This window comes from Delphinus delphis, chromosome 14 (assembly GCF_949987515.2).
Source record: "Delphinus delphis chromosome 14, mDelDel1.2, whole genome shotgun sequence".
NCBI lineage: Eukaryota > Metazoa > Chordata > Mammalia > Artiodactyla > Delphinidae > Delphinus > Delphinus delphis.
The window spans coordinates 6,782,789-6,804,634 of NC_082696.1; the positions used below are offsets into that span (position 1 = coordinate 6,782,789).

At 39.7% G+C, this 21,846-nt stretch overlaps 1 protein-coding gene across 3 annotated transcripts in view; it reads left to right on the forward strand.

Annotated features, from left to right (window-relative positions):
* AGPAT4 (1-acylglycerol-3-phosphate O-acyltransferase 4) overlaps positions 1-21,846 on the forward strand; it is a 1,410,257-nt gene that overhangs the window by 873,457 nt on the left and 514,954 nt on the right. For all 3 annotated transcript variants that reach the window (XM_060029668.1, XM_060029671.1, XM_060029670.2), the window contains one exon: positions 3,022-3,158. In XM_060029668.1, coding sequence (XP_059885651.1) covers positions 3,022-3,158 — 137 coding nt within the window. The remainder of the gene's footprint in view (positions 1-3,021; positions 3,159-21,846) is intronic.

The following is a 21,846-nucleotide window of genomic DNA, read 5'->3' on the forward strand; positions in this document are numbered from 1 at the left end:
CAGAGAGGGTGGAGGTGGAGAAAGGAACACGATGAATAGTAGAGTCAGGGAGTTGACTTTAGGGGAGTGAAATGGAAAAAAAATGTGTGAAGTTCCTAGCAAGGTTCCTAACCCAAAGTAGGTGCTCTTAAATACCAGTATTTCCCCCTTTCCTGTTTCATCTAGCTCCTGAGAAATTAATTATGTAGTCCCTCCAGCCATGATATGAAATTTACTCATTTCATTTTCTCAGATGATTAATAACCTTTCTGTGGGTGTCATGTTTATCACTCACCTAACTTTTTCATAAATGCTAAGAATATTCTTAAGAGATGAGCAGTCTTACCTCATAACTATATCAAGAAGTCTAACTGATAATTCTGTCTGAAATATGTGCGTATACTAGCTCTATCTCTGTCATTATCTATTATCTATCAATATATACATATATCTGTTCTGTCTCCATATATCTACGTATAAAAATATACATATGCATGCATATATACATATGTGCATATGTACATGTGCACACGTATATGCATCTATACATATATGCACACATATGTATGTGTATATATAATATATATCCTAAAGGGTCTCAAATCCTGGTCACCATGCATTTCTTAAGCCATAACTGCTGCCCTTGTCCATTTGCCATTAAAAGTGCATAGGAGTATCAAGAGATGTCCCATGGAACCACCTAGATGCCATGTGAATTTTCCCCGCCCCCATGTGTAACAGCAGCTCTTGCCCTTCCTGATGATTAGGGTCAATTATCCCTGCCAGGATGGTCAATTTTCCTTCCTGCCTGTATTCCAGTTTAAGGAGGCTGAAGGGAACCGGTACCACTGGAGCTGAATTTTCCACGGGATGTTTCCTGTGTCCCCAGGAGCATGTGCTTCACTCTGTGGGAACCACAGCCTCTGAGGGTCCTAGGAGCCTGTGATTACCTTGTACTTCATTCTTAGCAGGGGAGGGGCAAGGTGACTACTGTGTCCTTTATTTTGTCAGGTGTGTCCCTCCATGCCCCAAATATTAGACCTCTAAAAACCTTCTCTAATGTAGGTGACCCCTGAATCTGCATAGAGTTTATCTCCCACCATGGCCTCCAGTATATTTACCATTTCTTGCTAATCTGTTCCAAATAGCAGGATGTAATCAATAAACCAGAGAAACTGATGTTCTTTGAATTGTCTAGATAGCGTAAGTTCTTTTTGACCAGATTTTAACTGAAGGGCGAAACTATACATGTGTACTGTTGTCCACACATGAAAGAGAGCTCTTTCTATTCTTCTATTAATAGGGCTGGAAAAGAACACATTTGCTACATCAGTGGCTCCATGCCATGCATCTTAACATCTCTCTGGGACACTGGGGCAGAGTCCACAGTCCATACTGACTGCTTTGGCTTTTATATAAGTTTTCTTTTTATATTTTCTACAGGGTAATTGCCAAGCTTTCTTTTTAACCTTGTTATATATAGGAACATTTTTATAAATGTTCTCATAGTTTCTCCAGTGTTTCTGTGTGTTGATAACAGATCAAGGGTCCATAAAGTTTGAGTCGACCATGTTGCTAAAATCAGAATGAAGAACATTTTTCATAGAACTTAGCTCTGAAAGAAGGAGGCAAGATATAGCAGCTCTATAGGGTCACACAGAGGGAATGAGGTGTGTATGCGCTTGTGTGCATGTGTGCCTGACTCTGCTGTTAGATATAGGAAAGCGTTATATTTTATCATCTTCAAGGGGGAAGTTGTTAGAAGGGAAGAGGCTGAAAGTTCAGAACACAGTCATCACCTAATTGAAAGAGGCCCTGGGAATGGAAATGGCCCTGAAGGGACATCAGTAGGCTCAGAGATGGGAAATGAAAACACATAAAAACCTCAGGGCTGCTTAGATGAAATTGACCATCATCCTGTAGATCCAAGACATTAAAATACCAAGGTTTCTTTTCCATTTTGTTTTGTGTTATATATTGTTTTGAAATAAGAGGGAAAACAGAATTTTGAAAATCTTGTAATTGTTAAGGAGTTATCTTCTAATATTAATATCATTTTTTTTAGGGAAAGGGCTTGTGAAGAGCTCTTATATCTGTTAAGAATTGGGTATGAAATGAAAAATACTTTGTACCTTGTTATCATTACATAGAAAATAGGTTTATATAAGTAAAATCTAATGACTTTCTTACTATTAAAATTGCCTTGGGGCTGATCTCAAGTTACTATATCCATTTTGTCTCCTTTTTGTCATAAAATCATGTGGTTCATTTACTAGCAAAAACGTAGTTATTCAGGAGATATTTTTTTCTACCAAGTGTTTTAAGGAAGTTCAAAATTGTTAGGACTTGTGTGTATTGATTTGTTAGTAATCCCCTAACTTTGAATATTTGGGTGGATGGGGGTAGCACAATAGACAAAGTCTTGTAGTAGGATCTCTGCTAGATAATCTTTTATTTCTAAATTCTACTTTTCCATTTGCTAATGAAATGTGAATGACTGTTTAACACATTTACTTTGTTTGATGCAGTAGTAATTTTTCTTTCGACTTTGGGGAAGTTCAGATTCTATATATTATTATAACTAAATTCAAGGAACATTTATTTAAAAACTTACAATGCCTGGTGCTATGAGAATATCAATGTAAAGAAGACAGTGTCTATTTTCAATACTACAATGTAATAATGGATCAATCAAAATATATGTAAGTGGATGGAATGATGAGTAGGTTAATCGGAAATTATAAGTCAAGGAAGGCTTCTAGGAAGAGCTTGTATCTGAGCTTGGGTTTTAATAGCTGATTGGTAACTATGGTCATGTAAAAAATATAAAATTAAGAAAATCAATCTTCTTTATAGCTCACAAGGTGTTCCCAATTTTTAAGATGTAGCATTGATATATATGAGCTCAATGCTTAGCAGCGCAGGTCTTTACATAGAGCATGCCCTAAGCAACCCTATGACATTACAGAAAGTGTTCTAAACCACACGTTGCCTGCCAGCCTTAGAAGGACTAGAGGAAATGTCTTTCTTTACCTCCACCAGAAGCCCGGTCCTGGTTTTCCAGTGCAACTACCGCCACGTGATTTGCTTAGACTGTTTCCACCTCTACTGTGTGACGAGACTCAATGATCGGCAGTTTGTCCACGACCCTCAGCTTGGTTACTCTCTACCTTGTGTGGGTAAGTCTAGCACTTTTCCCTCCATTTCTAATTCTGATTAAGAACAGAAAGAGGAAAATTACTGAAATAAAGCTATCTTAGATATACCCAGTCCCTACTGAGGGGCTGAAAATTCAGACATCTGTTTGAACATCGCTAGGCAAGAAAATTAAAGCAAGATTAGTTTATGCAAGCAGGGGGCATTTATTTCTAGAGCCATCACTTCCTTTTTTAATTTTTATTTTATGTTGGAGTATAGTTGATTAAAAACGTGTTAGTTTCAGGTGTACACCACAGTGATTCAGTTATATATACATGTACCTATTATTTTTCAAATTCTTTCCACATTTAGGTTATTACAGAATATTGAGCAGAGTTCCCTGTGCTTGTAGGTCCTTGTGCTCGTTCCCTTAGCAGAGTAGGTGCTTGTTGGTTATCTGTTTTAAATATAGCAGTGTTTAAATGTCAATCCCACACTCGCAATTTATCACTTTCTTTTAATGGCGAAGTCCATATCTAACCACAAGTGATGGATACTCTTGCAATGGAACCCACGGCTTGAATCCACTCGTTCACTTTTCTGACCGTGGGGTTTGCATGAAGCTGTAAACGGGAGACTCACTGGTAAATAAGATTTGAATGTACTTGGTGGTTGTATTTCTACTTGGGCATAGGCCAAAGGATATTTTGATGCTCACAAACTAGAATGAATTATTCTGCTAGTGTGGCATGGGTACGATGTGAAGTACGTATCTATCTTGCACAGCCCTGTTCGAGATTGTTCTTCCTCACTTTGTGGTAAATGCAGCTATTTAACCCTCACACTTCCCCAGATCCATACAAAACAGCCCTTTCCCCAAAATTCATTATTTAATGTCTCCAGAGCCTGGGAAACAAACCCTTCATTAGTGTTTGAATAGTGACATTATGAGAAAAAAAACCTGAGATCAGTCTTCTGGGACTATTAACTATATATCAAAAAGTAGAGTCTGTGTGTAGAATTAGGGAACTATTTTTCCAATAACACTGGCCCCGCAGAAGCCAGAAAAGAGCAGTATAAAGCATTTATTTCTATTGCTGTATGACTCACATACTAAATGTCTTGCTAACAAAGTGTCCATATAAATTCACCATTTCTGTATAGAAGTCTGATACCTCTTACCCCCAAAACATATGTAATAAGATGTTCTTTTTTCCAAACCTAGTCTTTCAAACCTTTCTCAACCACCTTAAGCTAAATGCCTTCAAAGCTCAATTTTAGACATATGTATTCTTCAAGGTGTGACTAGTCAACAGTGAACCAACTTTTCCATTTGCATAATTTTTATGATGAACAATTAAAACTGGTTCAAAACACCTTTCATATACAAACTCTGCTTCCTTTGTGTGAGCTCCTCATTTGTCCAGAAATTTTGTTATGCTTTGAAAGAGTGGGATGCTGAATTTTATTTCCCTGAGAGTAAAAAATAAACAATGATTAGAGCCGTTACTGAGTACTTACCGTATATAAGGTACCACTGGGATGCTTACATACGTACATCCATTTAATCCCCACAAAGCCCTGTCGGAATGGATGTTGTCGTTCTGCCCATTTTATGGATGAAGTGTTTGAGGCTCACAGAATTTAATTAAACTGCACATGGTATTACAGCTGGTAAGTAACAGAGCTGGTATTCAGAGCCAGCTAGTGGTGGCTCTAGAACTTGGACTCTTAATCACTATATGAGTAGATTAGCCTGTAAACAAAAAAGTACTATACCTCTAAAAGTGATATGGAAAGGAAGTTCAAGGGAAGAGTATCTCTAATTTGGGGGCACTTTTTCCATATTTAAACCAGCAGCAAACTTCAAAAGCAGGAATTATTTGTATTTTTCAGAGGAAGAAGTAAAGGCTCAGTATGACTGAGTACCCAGCATCACAGAGTCAGGAAGGGTAGAGCTGAGACTTCAACCCAGGTGTGGTTGCTCCAGAGCTCTGTGTTCCCCCCACCCTCCCATCCCACTTCTCTCTGGGCAGGGCTCTCAACCACAATGCACATTTCCATAACGTGGCAGTTTTTAGAAGTCTCAATGCCTAGGCCATGCCTCTGGGGGCGGCCCTCAGTATTTGTTAAAGGCCCCAGGGCTGAAAGTTCGAGCACTACTTCCGGGGTGAACATTCTACAGGCAATAGGTATTTTCCATGGGAGACTGTAGCACAAGCGAGCGTGAAAATGCTCCCTCTCCCCTTATCTATTTTGTCCACGAGTGATCTGACTTGCTAACCAGCATAGGTTTTTCCATAAAAGTTGGTGGATTTGAAAAAAAGATGGGCAAACACGGCCAAAATGGCCTATTTCCAGAGCCTCTAACAAACTCTTGCATGAAGTTAAGGGCTTTGGGAAAAACTTCATAATTATTTTGAAATATTGGCTGTCTCTTTGCTCTACCTACTGTTATCACATCCTATGCTAGGGATTAATTTGAAACGCCAGAGCATTTTGTGTATCTTCTCTTAGCACTGAGTATCACTTACACACCCCAGTGGAGCCTCAGGGATTTAGGTAGATTTACTTTAGAGTGTAGCTAAAATAAAAATAAAATGTATATGATGATGACTATGCAAAATGTGTTTAGTCCATTAAGAGTCCTGGTAACACAGATTTCCTATAGCAATGGGGTGTCCGAGGGAATAGTTCCCACCTTCCCTATAATACGCCGTTGGCATTGCCACTGGTGTCATCCAAGTGCATCCCCGCCTTCAGTGCTTCACTTTTTTTTAACACTTCTCCTCCCAGGTCACTTTTCATGTAATTCCCATTTTCATATAACATAGAAAAACCATTTCCTTTCTATGGAATAAGTCCACTCACCAGCTACAGTCCAGTAGTGTCCCAAGTGTCTTAGTCGGCACTATTAACCACGAGGCAGATAGCTCTGGCCCTTTTGAGAAACAGAGATATTCTTGATGCCTGGAGAGTCAAGAAGGCTGCTTTCTAGTCAGCTTTTCAGGGAGCTAAGCATAAAACCCAACATAAACGATCATGTTGGCTTTAGAACAATGCTTTCCCAAATACACACAAATAATCCAAGTCCATATAATTCCTAAAACCACACTGCAAAGTAGGAAATATATTAAAAAATAGATCACCAAAGAAGATGTGCAAGTGGCCAGTACAGTTATTGAAAGCTCAGTGTAATTAGGTTCTAAAGAATAGCTAATTTTGAAGCATAAAATATAATGTGATAGACATATATTCAAAAGAGGTAAAAATATAAATTTAAATATTTCTGAAAAGCAATTTGGCAATTCATATTATTAGCTTTAAAATAGTAACAACCTGCTTAGAAGCCTGTTCATACAGACATTCTCTATGTGTCTGTCTCTGTCTGTGAAATACACAGCCTGTTCTCTTCCCGGCTCCTAGATCTTGACAAATTGTGACAGTCACCATGAAAATGGCAGCAGCAGGATTCAGGCAGCTGAAGGGCTTCCAGTCCAAAGTCAGTGTTCTTTCTACCTCAAAATTATTTGAAATGAAATCAAACTTCCTAATTTTTTGAGGGTAATGCTAAACTTTTGGTCTTATCTTTGGGGTGGTTAAGCAGTTTGGGTAGTTTTACTGTGGTTTGGATGTATGAGGCAGTGTAAAGTCAGGATAGTAATTTAACTTCTCTAGCAAAAGCAATACTGAAATCACAGAAGCAGGGGTGATTTTCACCCATCCATGCTCCGATGCGGCTTGGCTCTGCGGCCTCTGCCGCACCCCATCATTCAGGGACTCAGACTCAGCCTTCTGTTACCTAGTGGTTTTGCCATCCTCAGTGACCTTGGAGTCCCCACTGGGTCCTCTTTACCCAGGCCGACCGGACCAGGAAGCCAGAGCAGGGGCATCATGGAGGGGCGGGGGGGTTGAGACCAAGCCTGGAAACGGAGCCCATCACTTCTTCCCACATTCCGTATTCCGGAACTCATCCCCGCAGCCCCTCCCACCCGCACAGGGTGTGGGCAGGGGGACCGGCAGAGGGGGGCTGTGGTCTGGCTGTGTACCCGCAAGGGAGCCGACAGGCCTGCAGGCGCGCAGCCCTCTGTCACGCTGCGCAGAGGATGGATGGGAAATTTACTGAATGTATTTTTAGCTCTCCTCCCCCCACCCGCCTGCGATCGGAACAACACTCCATCAAGTATCTTCATTATAAGGAGTGACTTGTGCACAGACAAGGACCAGAGAAAGAGCTGTAGGACAGAATTGATGGTGTCCAGGAGCTTGTTCTAGCTAGATCAACGGGCTTTGTGCACTCATCTGTTTGGCCTTGGAAATGCTGCCTTTGTGGAATCTGGCTTCACAGGGGACAAAGGACTTGAACATTTGTTTGATGCTCTCGTGTGTGTCTTTAGCATTTTACAAACGAAGTGACTCTATGCGTCTGTTTGAAGTGGTACCAGCAGCAGCGCTGCTCTGTTTATCTTTCGGAGGAGCCCATGTCCCAGTAAACTGCGCCCCTGATTTTTACTTTGCTTGGGTTTCTACCTTCCAAACTGCCTTTCAGCTTCTCTTGCATCTTATTAAGTAGTTAAAAATGCAATAACATTTTAAATAGCAGAAGTAAGGTGGGCATGCCTTGAATAGCTAGCGGAGAAGGCAAAATAATTTCTTTCCACCTACTTCTGCCCTGAACTCTTAAGAAGAGCATTCTACCTTTGTTTTATAAGGGCAAAAGCAAACCAGTTTTAAGTATAAATTTATTACTTATCCAAAGAGTTCAGGAAAGATGCTTGTAAGTCCCTAAGGCAGCTCCAAGAGTTGTTCAAGACAGCTGTCTTTAGCCTTTCTTCCTCTTTTTATTAAAATGTCTGTAACCAGATTCCTCTCCCTGGCCTACTTGGCAGCCAGCACGATTTTGGAGTCTGTACACTTGGCATTGTCAGTAGAGAGGGTGTTCTCCTGAGGCTGGAAGTGTTATCATCATAGTCAATAGAATATTAATTGACCCGTAAGTGTATCATTTTAAATGGCTTGATGCATTCCTAAATTTATTATGAGACATACCATGCATACACAACAGTGTTTAAATACATTCATATTGTTACATAGATTTGTATAGTTACAGAGGACCTCTGGTACCACCACCCAGGTCAAGAAAGGCAGCATCGCCAGCATCCCGGACGCCCTCCATGTCCCCTCCTCAACCCCAGCCTCCTCCCTCTTGGCTTGATGCAACTATGATCTTGACTTCCGTGATATTCATTACCTTGCTTTTCCTCATAGCATCACCACCTATGTCTATACATTCCTAAATAATACAGATATTTGCCTGCTTTTAACTTTCAAATTGTTGCCTGAAAGGTTTTGCCAAATTTCCCTGACCAGAAGCAATCTCAATTCCAGTTACACCCCTAGTCAGAAAACTCTGAACATGTGTGCAAAGTATTCCAGTATTCAGGATTTTCAGTATTATTTTTGTTATGTGTATTGTGTTAATCACGCTAGAGAATGGCTTTGTGTATGCTTATCTTCCTCATCTCAGGTGCTGTCGTGTGTGAAAACAGTTTTTTAATTAGCTTTTTCAACAGGTAAATTTTGAGTTCACATTCAGAGGTATAAAAGAAAACTATAGTAGGGACCCTGAAGAGTTACTTGGACAAGAAGATCAATTTTATCAGAATTTGGCGAAAGTAAGGATCTTATACTCAGATTATGAATTTTAAAAAAGCACAGCTCACTAACAATGTTAAATATGCTCCTTCATTTGTGGGTAATTCTAGGTGACACTATCAACAGCTTTGCATTCAGTTTTTGGGGAGTTCCACGGCAGCTGTTGCACGGTTTATGTCAGGGCATTCCGGCTGCGGCTTACAGCTGCCAAAGAGGCTCTCGGCAGAGTGTGGCATGAAAGACGCAGCGGGCCAGACCCTCTGTTCATCTCTCCAGCGTCTGAGGAGAGGAGAGGTGTGTTGTATCTTCATGAGCCGCACGCTTCTGGAGCTAGTCTCAGCTTTATTCCAAACAGATCACGGCTATCTGTGGCCTCTAGGTCAAGAAAATTTAAGTTTATTTGAGACAGAAATTGCTTTGGATTTTAAGTCCCCATTTCCTGATTTGGACAGATGTTGCTTTTTTAAAAAGTGTTCTAATTGCAGAATGTTTTCCTTTACTACTTCTCCTCTCCCATCATCATCCACAGGCTGCATTCAGTGCCTGCTGGTTCTGTGTTTAGTTCTATACGTTGGCCACTTGAAACACATGTGCGCACACACACATACACACACATACACACGCAGTAACTGTGATAAAACTTTATTCTTCCTTACTGTGTGATATCTTGTATTAATGAGACTTCATGCACAGAAATTGCTATGAGCTGGTGACCTCCAGCTGTCTTTGAAATAATTAGTATTGTGCTTAGAGGAGTTGATCTACATATTCATGCGAGTTTATATCACTTGGTTCCTAAGGAGAACAGTAAAACAATTTAATGTTTTAAATGCGGACCAATTTAGCAAGAGGAGGAGTGGTTTAATATTTTAATGTCAAGATGGATATAAATATATAATATCTGAATCAAGTAATTATGGTATATATTCCCAGTAGAATCTGAACATCTTTCAGACCATCTTACATGCTCTATTATTGACTCGACTTAGGAGTTTGGAAAATGAGCATTTCTTACATTTTGAGCTTTTCAAGCCTTTACTAGAAATCATCTATCTTGGAATTATATATTTATAGAGGGAAACATTGTGTGAATAGAGTTGCAATATTGAAAGGAGGGGGGATGGTAATTGTGTTCAAGGAAATGGTATCATTCTGACTTTGCTCTGAAACTCTCTTCTCTGCCCCTCTTGCTGCCAGAAACGGCTCTTTCTTATGGCTCACGTGTAAGAAGACTTTTGTAATTGGTCACTGTATTAGTTTTCTAGGGCTGCCATAACAAAATACTACAGACTGGGGGCTTCCCTGGTGGTGCAGTGGTTGAGAGTCTGCCTGCCGATGCAGGGGACGCGGGTTCGTGCCCCGGTCCGGGCAGATCCCACATGCCGCGGAGCAGCTGGGCCCGTGAGCCATGGCTGCTGAGCCTGCGCGTCCGGAGCCTGTGCTCCGCAACGGTAGAGGCCACAACAGTGAGAGGCCCATGTACCGCAAAAAAAAAAAAAACCCAAAATACTACAGACTGGGAGGCTTAAATAACAGAAATTTATTTTCTCACAAGTAAGAAGAGGCTGGCACTCCAAGGTCAAGGTGCCAGCAGGTTTGGTTTCCTCTGAGGACTCTCTCCTTGGCTTGGGGATGGCTTCCCTCGTGCTGCCTCTTCACGTGGTCATCTCACTGTATGTGCAGCCCTGGTGTCTCTCTGTGTGTGCTCATCTCCTCTTATAAGGACACTAGTCAGATTAGAGTAGAGCCCACCCTAATGGTCTCATTTTAATTTAGGTACCTCTTTAAGGCCCCATCTCCAAACACGGCCGCACTCTGAGGCTGGGGCTTCAACGTATGAATTATTTGTATGTATTCACAATATTCAATTGTGTCCCTCATTTTGAGGGAGACAGTTCCATCCATAATAGCCACCTTCTAGACTCTGAAACAGTTTGCACATGCTTGGCACCCCGAATTCTGAGAAGGTCCCCTGGACATGAACCCTGCATACAGGCTCTGCTCCACAGGGTTTAACTTCCCCCTGTTCCTAAGATACGACTTGTTCTTCATCCTCCCTCTCCCCCCACCCCCTCCCGTACTCAGTATTGGCTGGTTTCCCAGGTAGCAACACCCATATGCCTGAGGAATACAGGAAACTTTTTGCCAATTATCTAATTTTAAAATCTGGGCTCACTGACAAACATTTCAGGGTGGATCCTCTGAACTTCTCCATTCTTTGTGAAAATAAAAATACAATAATCATCTCTGAGGTGGAGGTGGTTAGGATGGCATTTGCAGCCCTTAGTCCTTGGTTCCCCCAGCTGGACTGTCACAAACAGAGGCCCCTAGATGCTGTAGGCCCCGGATGCTGTAGTCTAAAGGGCTGTAACCAGCAGGACCTGGATGTCAGAGCAGACACGCACATGCAGCTCAGTTCTTGCCCGGGGTGGGAGGTGGGTGCTTTTCTTCAAAGTGGTGCTTCTGTTTTCAGGCTCTGCCATCCCATTAGGACTTACTGCTGCCTTCATGGTCAGACTGGCCTCCACATCCAGGGTCCAGCTGGCAGAGGGGAAAGAAATAATAGACGAGACGTGCATCTTTCTTATCAACCCTGGCCTGGAAATGGCACATGACTCTTCATTCGTTGCCTAGGACATTACCATTTGGCCTTGTGGGCTGCAAAGGAGCCTGGAAAATGAGGTCTAGAGAAATACCTGGGTACGGAGAAGAAGACTTTGAGTAGACTCCTGGCAGTCTCTGTCAAAGGTCTTCCTTTGGAGGGTTGGGAGCTCAGCTTCCAAGTCAGTAGATATGGCTGCATCCACGATTCAGGGATCGTGGGCCAAGTCCTAACTTTGCAGTCAGATGTTGCTCATCCAACTTCTGACCTGCTCTACCAGATGCTGAGCTGATTTCCTCATTTAAAATGAAAGTAAGTCTTAACTCAGAGAGAATGAAATAGGATTGTATGTAAAAATGACTGGCACACTTCCTGATACACCATAGGTGTTCTATGTGACAGTTTTCCAGTCAAGACCAATTATAGGCCCCAATTTCAGATTGTTTTCTAAATACTTACAATTCTAGCAGGAAACTTAAAGCTGCAACTTGGGTTTAATTAAGGTTTCCTGGGTAAAAAGTGAAAATATGATTTCTTTTTGACGTTTTCTACATTAGCACGTTAACAATTAATGGAGATAATTAATTCTGCATTAACATCATAAGAAGTTTAAAACATTACCTAAATATAATCCTGTAAAAAAAAACTCTTAAAAGTTATTGATACAAGATCTTATTAAAATTATTAAGTTAGATTCACTCTATATAACCAGATTTTCCAAATTAGTCTTCTATATAGGGGACATATGTAGAAATATAAACAGTTGCATTAACAAGGCTACCATTATTTGGTATTTCTCTTCTTTTATTTATAGTATCAATATGCTGTCCTACTAACTGTTAGTATAACTTTTAAGTCCTTCCTCAAAAATTTTTTATTCTGAATAGGCCATCAATAAGTAATGAGCAAATTTCCCTCAAGTGCTTTTGGACTGTAATCAAGTATAGTATTGAACAAGTATGTAGTCTGAAATTTAAATCATATTATTCTAAAGGAATTGAGAAATACACTAAAAGAAGTAATCTGTGTGACACAGGAAGAAAATTTTACAGCCGCTATTTACTTTTTATATCATCCTTTAATTTGTGTATGTGTTTAAATGTACATAAAATAGTAGCAATGTTTAAATTAACATTGGGATTCATATTCAATTTTTGTTTTCTTACAAAAATTGGTAGAGGTTCCCAACCAGAATTTTGGAGAGCACTGATTTAGACCAGTGGCTTTCCAACATTTTGACTGCTACCCACAGAAAGAAATATATTTTACATCATAATAGGGTAAATATATAAATTATACACATATATGTAATTGAAAAAAAAGCCTTCACAAAACAATATTTTCCTACTATATGAGACACACTCTGGTATTTTCAGTTTTAACCTATTTCAGATGCATCCAAACAGGTAAAAAGTTAGCCCTATTTTAAATCAGCTCATTTTAAGCCCTAGCCCTTCAAAGGAATACCACAACTTCCCTTAGCAGCCCGTTTTAGTGTTCAGGCATTTCAAGTGCCAGAGATATACTCAAGTACCATATTGAAAAATAATTTTTATATAATTTTAAAGCATAGCTCATGTCTTACTCTGCAATAAAAGAAAATAATTAAATAGACTAGGTTTGAACAAAGTAGAAACAAAGCCATACATCCATTCTTCTAAACTAGTCACTTAAAAAAATATGTGCTGGGCTTCCCTGGTGGCGCAGTGGTTGCGAGTCCGCCTGCCAATGCAGGGGACACGGGTTCATGCCCTGGTCCGGGAAGATCCCACATGCCGCGGAGCGGCTGGGCCCGTGAGCCATGGCCACTGAGCCTGCGCGTCCGGAGCCTGTGCTCTGCAACGGGAGAGGCCACAACAGTGAGAGGCCCACGTACCGCAAAAAAAAAAAGCTAAAGCATGTAAAATTTTGACACAATTAATAAAAAACCACATTTTAGGTATACATTTAATTTTCAGGAATGCCATTACCAAAGATAGAGACAAACATGGAAGCTCTAGGAGTACATTCCTGGATGGAGCTCCCACTCGACTCACACGTGGGTGTGAGAGGGTGCTACCTCCAATGAGGAGGTCAGACGACTCCCACCTCCTTTCACTCCCAGCCACCCCCAAGCCAGACAACTTCATAACTGTCATTCAGTAGAGTAGCTTTTATAGAAATATAATTTAAATATTCTCCTACCCTAAAAGGTAATGACTTCTAACAGCATTTACTTCTCCATTGTGTTTTAATTTATAAATAAATTCCCTGTTAGAGATTCATCAGAAATACAATGGTTAATGTTCACAACTTTGTCTCCGAGTGTTATTTTTTCTGCCATGCTAATTCTTCTAAGGGAAATGGTAACAGTAGGCTTAATATTTGTTCTTTGGGACCTGCAATAAGATGGATTCATTAGTTAACTTGAATTTGTTTCTCAAATTAGACTACTGTTGTAGAAACAGTGCTGAACTAGAAGTCCTGACACTAGTCCTGACTCTACCATTAGATCAACACCTTGTTAATTTTAGGTCAAATCACCTGCTAGCAACTGGGGACTGGGGCAGGCCTTGTGTATACGTAACCTTATTTAAACTTCATAATGATTTTGTGTGGTCAGCATTAATAATCCTATTTATCAAGTGAGAAAACTAAGGCTGTCAGAAGTGAAATTCAAACACAAGTCTGCCTGACTCCCAAGCTAAGTTTTCCTCTCCACCTTTTTATTCATGAAATTTATTTCATCTCCAGGACCTCTGCCACCTCAAAAATACTAAGATCCTTGACTCTTGGCCCCTAAACCAGGAGTTACTTTTTTACTTCTATGAAATTTATCAGACTCAGAGTAAAAAACAAAATCAATTCAATAAGTGAAGAAAGCACCTACTAATAGATGTACAAGATATACTAACATCTCACTCTCTATGTGGTGTCTTTAGATCAGTGGTTATCAAACTGTGTTCCGTGGAACCATGAGGGGTTGTCCATATGGCACACCAAGGATGATTTTATGTAGAAGGAAATGGATGGACAGTAACAGTATTCCTGTTATGTTAACTGTGGTCCTATGTCAATACTTACCAAGATTATACCAGGCAAAATAGGTCTACAGTTTTCAAGTCACAGCAGAGAATTTGTTTACAGTGGTGTAGTTTTCTTTATATTACATTTTTTGAAGAGTAAAATAAAAGAACTACATGCTTTGTGTTATGAATTAAAATAGCATAATTTAAAAGTGACCAAGACTAAATTTTAATTGCCCTGTAGAATTGACATAGAGCAGAAACTTGAATTTGTTACTATTAAAATACTGTGTTACAGAACATTTTTAGTAGGAACAAAAGTAAAAGAATTTGGGGCACTTCACCCTCTAAAACAACTCAAAGCAATTTATCCTTTGGATTTCTTACTCCTTGTTTTAATTTGAACGTGCTCATTTCAGTTAGAGACTGTTATTCACTTTCACTTCAGTTAAATCAGTGGTCTTGGTGAGTTTTTATCATTCATACATACCTAGGCAAGTAGTAAAAGATGTTGGTTCAGAGGGAATAAGATCTCTTGTTGATGAAATACCACCACCATCATCAGAGTGTATTTACCTAATATACCACTTTAGAAGGTACTGTTTCAGGAACTGGGTGTTATTCTAGGCTATGCACAGCTTCTGTAGCTACCTTCATATCAGTAGGAGTAATTACCTATAAAGTATGCTTAACTTACATGCTAAGTGTAGCACACAGGCTATAAATCAACAAAAGCTAAATTCAAACTTTGTTTTCCAGAGAAACCTCTAGGCTGCAATTTTGCCATTCTTCCTTCTGATCCAGAAAATAAAAATAAATCAAGGTGGAAAAACAGCTGTAAAGCCGATAATGAGATTTGCAACCAGCTAAGACATGATCTAAATCATGAGAAAGTTTAAAAGTCCTGTTATTCATTTTCCACTGTGCCTAAAATCCAGAAAACCCCAGTTCAAGGAACAGGAGGCCCACCTTGCCATTTAAATAAGGAGGCTGGCACAGGTAGCTCTGTTCTTCATGGTTTACATCCCAAGTCATATGATGTGTTTATGGGAAAGTTAGAGGAACACTGACAGTTGCAGAAGCTTTTTGGGGGGATAAAAACCATTAACAGGGATATTCTATTTACCAGAGAGACTCCAGTGAGACTCAAGTAAATAATAAGCATTTCAGAAAATTACCCAATTACATATTTAACCACTCCAAGGCATTCTGGTCTCCTGGGAAAATAGCGTGCATTTTACAAAATTGCTTATAATTGTGACTTGTGTGTTTGCAAAGGAACCCAGCGTGCTGGTAGGAAGCACATTTGTCAGAGCTTAGCAATGGAGTCTTTTTTTTAAGGACTTTAAATATAAGAGAAACATTTGCAGTTGATTTCCAGATGCCAATAAAATATGTTTCAGAATGACATATTATTCTAGAAAAGTCTACAGAGCTATTTTGATGCCTGAGGGATTTAATTCAAAGTACACTTGAAAGCATTTAGCTATTGTTTTAAGAATGTTATTTTTCTGATGAGACTGTACATTGTAAGGAGATAGATTTCTAAGTTGCAGATATTAATTATTTATATTACAGAAAGCACCCTAATAACTTTGCTCTTTTTATTTCATGTAGAAGTGGATAATTTAATTACTGAATCCTTAAAAAGTTATACAAATAGTTTAAAGTAATGTTCTCTTACCTTAGAAGTGGACCTTAATTTCCATTAAAAAAATCTTCATGGTCACATCTTTAAGAAATATGTTGAACCATGGCATCTTATTGAATAATAAGATGCAAATTATATATATATCATCTGACTAAAAACAAAGGCATCTGTATAGGCCTCTATATTTTATAAAGTGTGCCCTTCGAATCCCAGATAAAGCAGATCTTACCGTCACGGCCATTTTATAGGAAAGAGCATCTACTACATCCCAGGCTCTGTTTGAGTCAAAGGACAAACAACAGTTCACAGAAAAGACAAGCTTGTTCCCCTCCTGGAGCTTACAGCTCAAGGGGGTTCCAGAGATTCATCAAAAACCATGAGTTATGCAGTTACTGACTGAGGAAAGAGGTAGAAGAAATGGAGGAAGTGGGGCAGAAAAGGGGCAAGAGTTCTGACCAAGGGAACATCCTTAGATAAAACCTTGAGACAGGTGGGAACGAGGAGGTTTGCGGAATGGAACACAGACCAGAGTGGATCAGGGTGAGAAAAGACCAGAGAGTGGGCAGGGCCGTGTTGGCCGCACCTGAAGTTGCTGTGAAGACTTTGGTCTTTCTTTAAATACCCTGGGAGAAGTCGAAAGCCTTGACGCTTAAGACAGGAGAAGTGGCATGAGCAGATTTGCATTTTTAAGAGATCAGTCAAGCTGGGAGGAAGGAAAACTATTTCAAAGAAGCGAGAGTGGAGGGGACAGGCCAGGAAGGAGTGGCTGGGCATCGCAGTCTGGACGTGATGCCAGCTCATCTCGTGGTGACAGAGTGATCTTCAGATTGTAACTTGCAAATGCTCATGAAGAGTATCATAGGATCCTAAAAACCAACAGAAAATTAACTTTTATTCAGTGTAATGTAGGTAACATTGTACATTTCACTTTGTAAGGGAGGAAGCAAGCCAGTTAGAGGGCTAATGACGGAATTCTGTGAACTACCCTGGCTGACCTTGCTTTAGAGTTATGCTCTCAGATCACAGTGAAGGGCAATACAAGAGGCAAATTCAGAGTTTCTTCCTGTAGGGCCGCCATGGAGGGTTGCGCCTACTAGCAGCATCAACTCACGGAAGAAATCTCTCCTGCACAAACCAGGCCTCTTGTGGTTGCATGAGTAGAAGCCCCTAAAGCCAGCGTAAGGAGAGAGGGGCATATTGTCAAGGATGGGGTGTCTCCCGTTGCAGAAGGACAGGTGTGGGACAGACTCCTTCTTCGTCTCCTTCGCCTCTGCCTATCTGCTTTCTTCCTCCCTTGCTGAAAACCAGTTTCCTCTGCTTCTGGGTCTCTGGAGCAGGAACATGCCATCCTTACTTAGCTCACAGACTGAAATTCAGAGAGTCATATGCCTTGGTCAGCTGACTCATTTGTGTCAAAGATATCCAGACGTTAGTGCAGGAAAAACACTGATTCTCCTGAATTTCGTGAATACTTTCTATGATGTCCATAACATAACTGTTAGAGATGATGATGTTTCCTCTGTTCTGGCCACTAGAAAGATCAGAGCTTCCAAAACATATTTTCAGCAAGTGTCCTATTTTATGGCGTGGATTTTTGTGTGCTCTCCTTAAGCCTTGTCCTTAGTAGTCTCTTCCTGTTTTACATTCTCTCCAATTGTTTATCTACTTTAATCTTACTGTTTATATTTGTACAACTGTCTCAGATCCTTTCTTGGATGTTGCATGAATAGATGGATAAATTAAAAATTCCATTTGAAAATAGTAATAGAGTTTCTTGGTGATAAAATGGTTGAGAACAATTGTGACCTAGAATACAGCAGATACGCAGCAAGAGTGTAACAATACAGAGCATATTACCTGTAGAATTTTATTCTTCTTCTTTAGGCATTTATTCCATGGCTCCATAGTTACCTGAATGGATTACCTGCACAGTCTAATATGTAGCCACTGATCATATGTCCTTCTTTAAATCTAAATTTACATCAATTAAATTATATAAAATTAAAATTCACTTTCTCATGATCACAAAACAACTTAAATATATCTAATAGCTACCGTATTAGAGCAGATATAGAACATTTCACCACCACAGAAATTTCTATTGCACAGCATGACATCAGAGAGTCTGAAATTTCCTCATTAATAGCTTGAAAATAACTTGTGAATTAAAAGACCCAAACTTACACCTTCTGATTCTTTCTTAATCATATTTGTGGTGCTTTTGTCTTTTTTGTTTGCTTCTGTTCTGGCTTTGTAGCCATCAACAGACCTACCTTACTCTATTCCTGAATTCTGTAGGAACCTCAAAATCCACTTCCTTTTTCCCAGGTCCTCTCAGTACTGTCCATTTGCTCACTCTTTTTGCGCTAATCAAGATTCCATTTTCACCACATCACTGTTCTGGTTAAGCCCACCATGACTTCATATTGCACCTGAAATCTAGTATCACATCTGCCTCGATTTCTTCCTTGACTCCCTGAATTCCTGTCTCATGAACTCCCTGCACCTGCTTTGTGAGTGCTGTTTTGCTTATGAATCCTCACCTGGAGAAATCCTGTTTCTCTCTATGTCCCCTTGCCTGGAGTGCCTGTGCACTTTCTCTCTGTGACTCCAGAGACCTCAGTGTGTCCTCTACCTGCCTAGACCCCCCTAGGCCCAAGGTCATGTCCTCAGTACGCTCATCTCCTGTTCCATTTTGGAATCTCCCTAATTACCTAATATAAATCACTCTTGATAACTCCAATTAAACTGTAAGCACCTCAAATACAACCTTCAAACCTTGTTCTCTCTTTGGATTCCCCATTTTGCTCAGTGCTGACCTCCTTAGGAAAAGCCACTTCATAAGTACGTATCAGTTGAATTGCTGAGGTCATAAAAGCCACGGACCGAAGTTAGTGCCTTGGATTTCTGGTGATAGCTCTGCTTCCAGCTCTCTGTGTGAGCTTGGGCCCTGCCTTCACTCCAGAACAGATTCCTGTAAAGTCCGGCTAGTCCGTTGCTGATGGTTCTATCAGTTTAAAATTCTGCAGTTTTGTCAAGTCAGTCTTCTAATATGTTTTACTTTTAGGTTGTACGTATATCTTGATACTGTCAGCTGTTAGATATTGCTGATTTTAACTTATACATCTGGTGAATCTGATGACTGCCATTTGGAACGTGAACGTTTTGCACCCCTCTACCAAGGTCTCCTGTTATTTTGTGCTACGTGGCACAAATCCATCCATCCATCCAACCACCCATAGATTAGACTTTTCCTGAGCTTGGTGCACTGTGCTGGCAATAGTAATGAAAACGTTAAAAGAGACATAATTTCTCCTTTCAGGGAGCTTCCAGTTTATTTGGAAACAGACATACAAAAATATGACAATGAAGGGTTGAGGCAAATACCTACTACATTTTGTTGCAGCGTAATGGTTCATTGTATTACTTGTTCTTAATAAAAGTGGTCATGATTATCTTGTGACCAGGACATTAAGTTTGAGCAATTCTCTAGAATATCTGTTTAAGCTATAGAATTTCTTTTGTTGGGATTTGGCCTCAATTTTAAGGGAGTCTGTCCTCCTGAAATTATTGCTGAATGCTAAAAGCATGGCACAGGGAGAAGTACTTTGTTGTTTTGTGGCCAAAGTATATGTTTTGAATGGAAACACTTATTGTCTTAATGAACGTTTGACTACTCACGTCATCAGTAACCATGTGAATATGTGCAGGGACAGTCTGGAAACCCACAGATATTAGGAAACATCAGCGATACGTGGTGATTTATACTCTTAGAGGACTTAGGCTTCACTTCATATTCTTTTGCCTTGAGTTTTGATTTTGCTGAACTGAAGGTATCAGAAATGAAATTGAGGGGGAAAAAGTGCGTCTTTCCCCTCTTTAAAGGTGTTGTTTTACTCTATTTAATATGTAAAAATCCAATTCTAGTACACAAATATATGCAGGAGGGTTGTCTAGTGCTCTGACTGTGGGGTGTCGTTATAAGATTGATGTGACTTGGTCTGACATTGTGGCATCATTTTCAGATTCAGCTTAGTCTAATGTTGTTACCAATTAAAGTGAGAGTGACACTAATTAAATTGAAGAAAAGGGTATTCGTAAGTGGATGATGTAAACAGAAAATAAAGTTAGCAATTGACATTATGACCACAGGATGTTTTTCAAGAATGAGCTGTGTGGTAAAAGGGTATATTTAGAGACAAGAAAGACAAAAAGGCATTTGATTGACAAACATGGTTTGTAGTTCAATCCATTACATTTATGCTGTGATGCCTTGTTCGTTGAAAGTACACAGCATCCTTCAATTTTATCACAAAGCTGCTTTTATGTTGAACTATCACATGTCAGCTAACTGGTCACACTTTAGAAAACTGAACCCAGTTTTGTGCTTATATATATATATATTTCTATATCCAGGGAACCCCAAAACACACTTGAAAGGTGAGATATACAGTCTGAAATGTCATGACCATTGTATATAACCTATGATAGAAGTAAGGTCACATAAGCCAAACAATGGAAAAGCAACATATAGGGACCTAGCAATTAAGTTAAATATATCTCAATCCCTGAATAGAAAGAGATAGTTGAAACATGATATATATTAGTGGCGTAGAACATATGTAGACTAAAACAAAAGTAGAAAATGAATGCTCCCTAAATCTGGTAGGTGATGAAAAATCTGAATTGCTACTAAGCTTTATTAGAACGGTTAGTGTCTTAAGAAGTACTGAAGGCACAAGGAGTCATGGTTATTAGAAGTGAAAGTGGGACACAACGGTTCATTAGTCTCTCATTTTTAATGGCTTTTTGGTGCTTTTTGAAGCATTCATTTACTGTCATGGCCAATCTTTCCAACCAAACACACTCTTAACGGATGGTCAGGGAAGTGCTCTCACCGTCCTTTACAATGAAGAATGTGCCAGAGGGAATCTAGAGATCAGTTACTGATGGAAACAGTGCAGAGGTACCATCAGCGCATACTGAAATGTTTGCTATCCTCCTTGTACACTGGGGAGGAAATCTGGCATCTTCTGAAATAAGAGATTTTTTAATGAATGAAGTTGTTCATGAAATGAGTTTGCTTCATATAGACTCCTAGAACTTTAAATTTGATAGCAAACTTGGGGATTATTGTACCCACCTGGATATTTCATAGATGAGAAAACAGAGGCCTAGAAAGGTTAAGGCAACTGGCTGTGGTATAGTGGGAAAAAGACAGGGTTTATACCCGGACAGACATGAGACTGAATTTCAACTCTTTCAACCTGTGTGACCTCAGGCAAGTTATTTCACTTCTCTGAGATTTGGCTTCCTGATCTCTAATTAAAGAGATTCTTCTCTAAGTGGGCCTGATACAAGATGCCTATACTTTAAATAAATTATAGATTTTACATATGTATACACCAGTGAAACCATCACCATGACCAGTATAAAGCACATACCCATGAATTTCTCCCACACTTCCCTGCCCCACCTCCCATTCCCCAAGTAACTACTGGTCTGTTTTCATTTCCTGTTTACACTTTCTAGAATTGTGTGTAAATGCTACTACATAGTATACTCTTTTTTGTATGATTTCTTTTGTACGGCAAGATTATTGGGGGATTTTATCATTGTGGTGTTTATCAAAAGTTTATTCCTTTCTGTTGCTGAATTGTATCCTATCATGTGTATATAACCGCAATTTGCTTACCCATTCAACTGTTGATGAGCATTTAGGTTGTTTCTAGTTTCTGGTTATTACAAACAAAGCTGCTGAGAAATTTTATGCAAATCTTTGTATGTGCATATATTTCTTTTGTGTGTGTATAAAT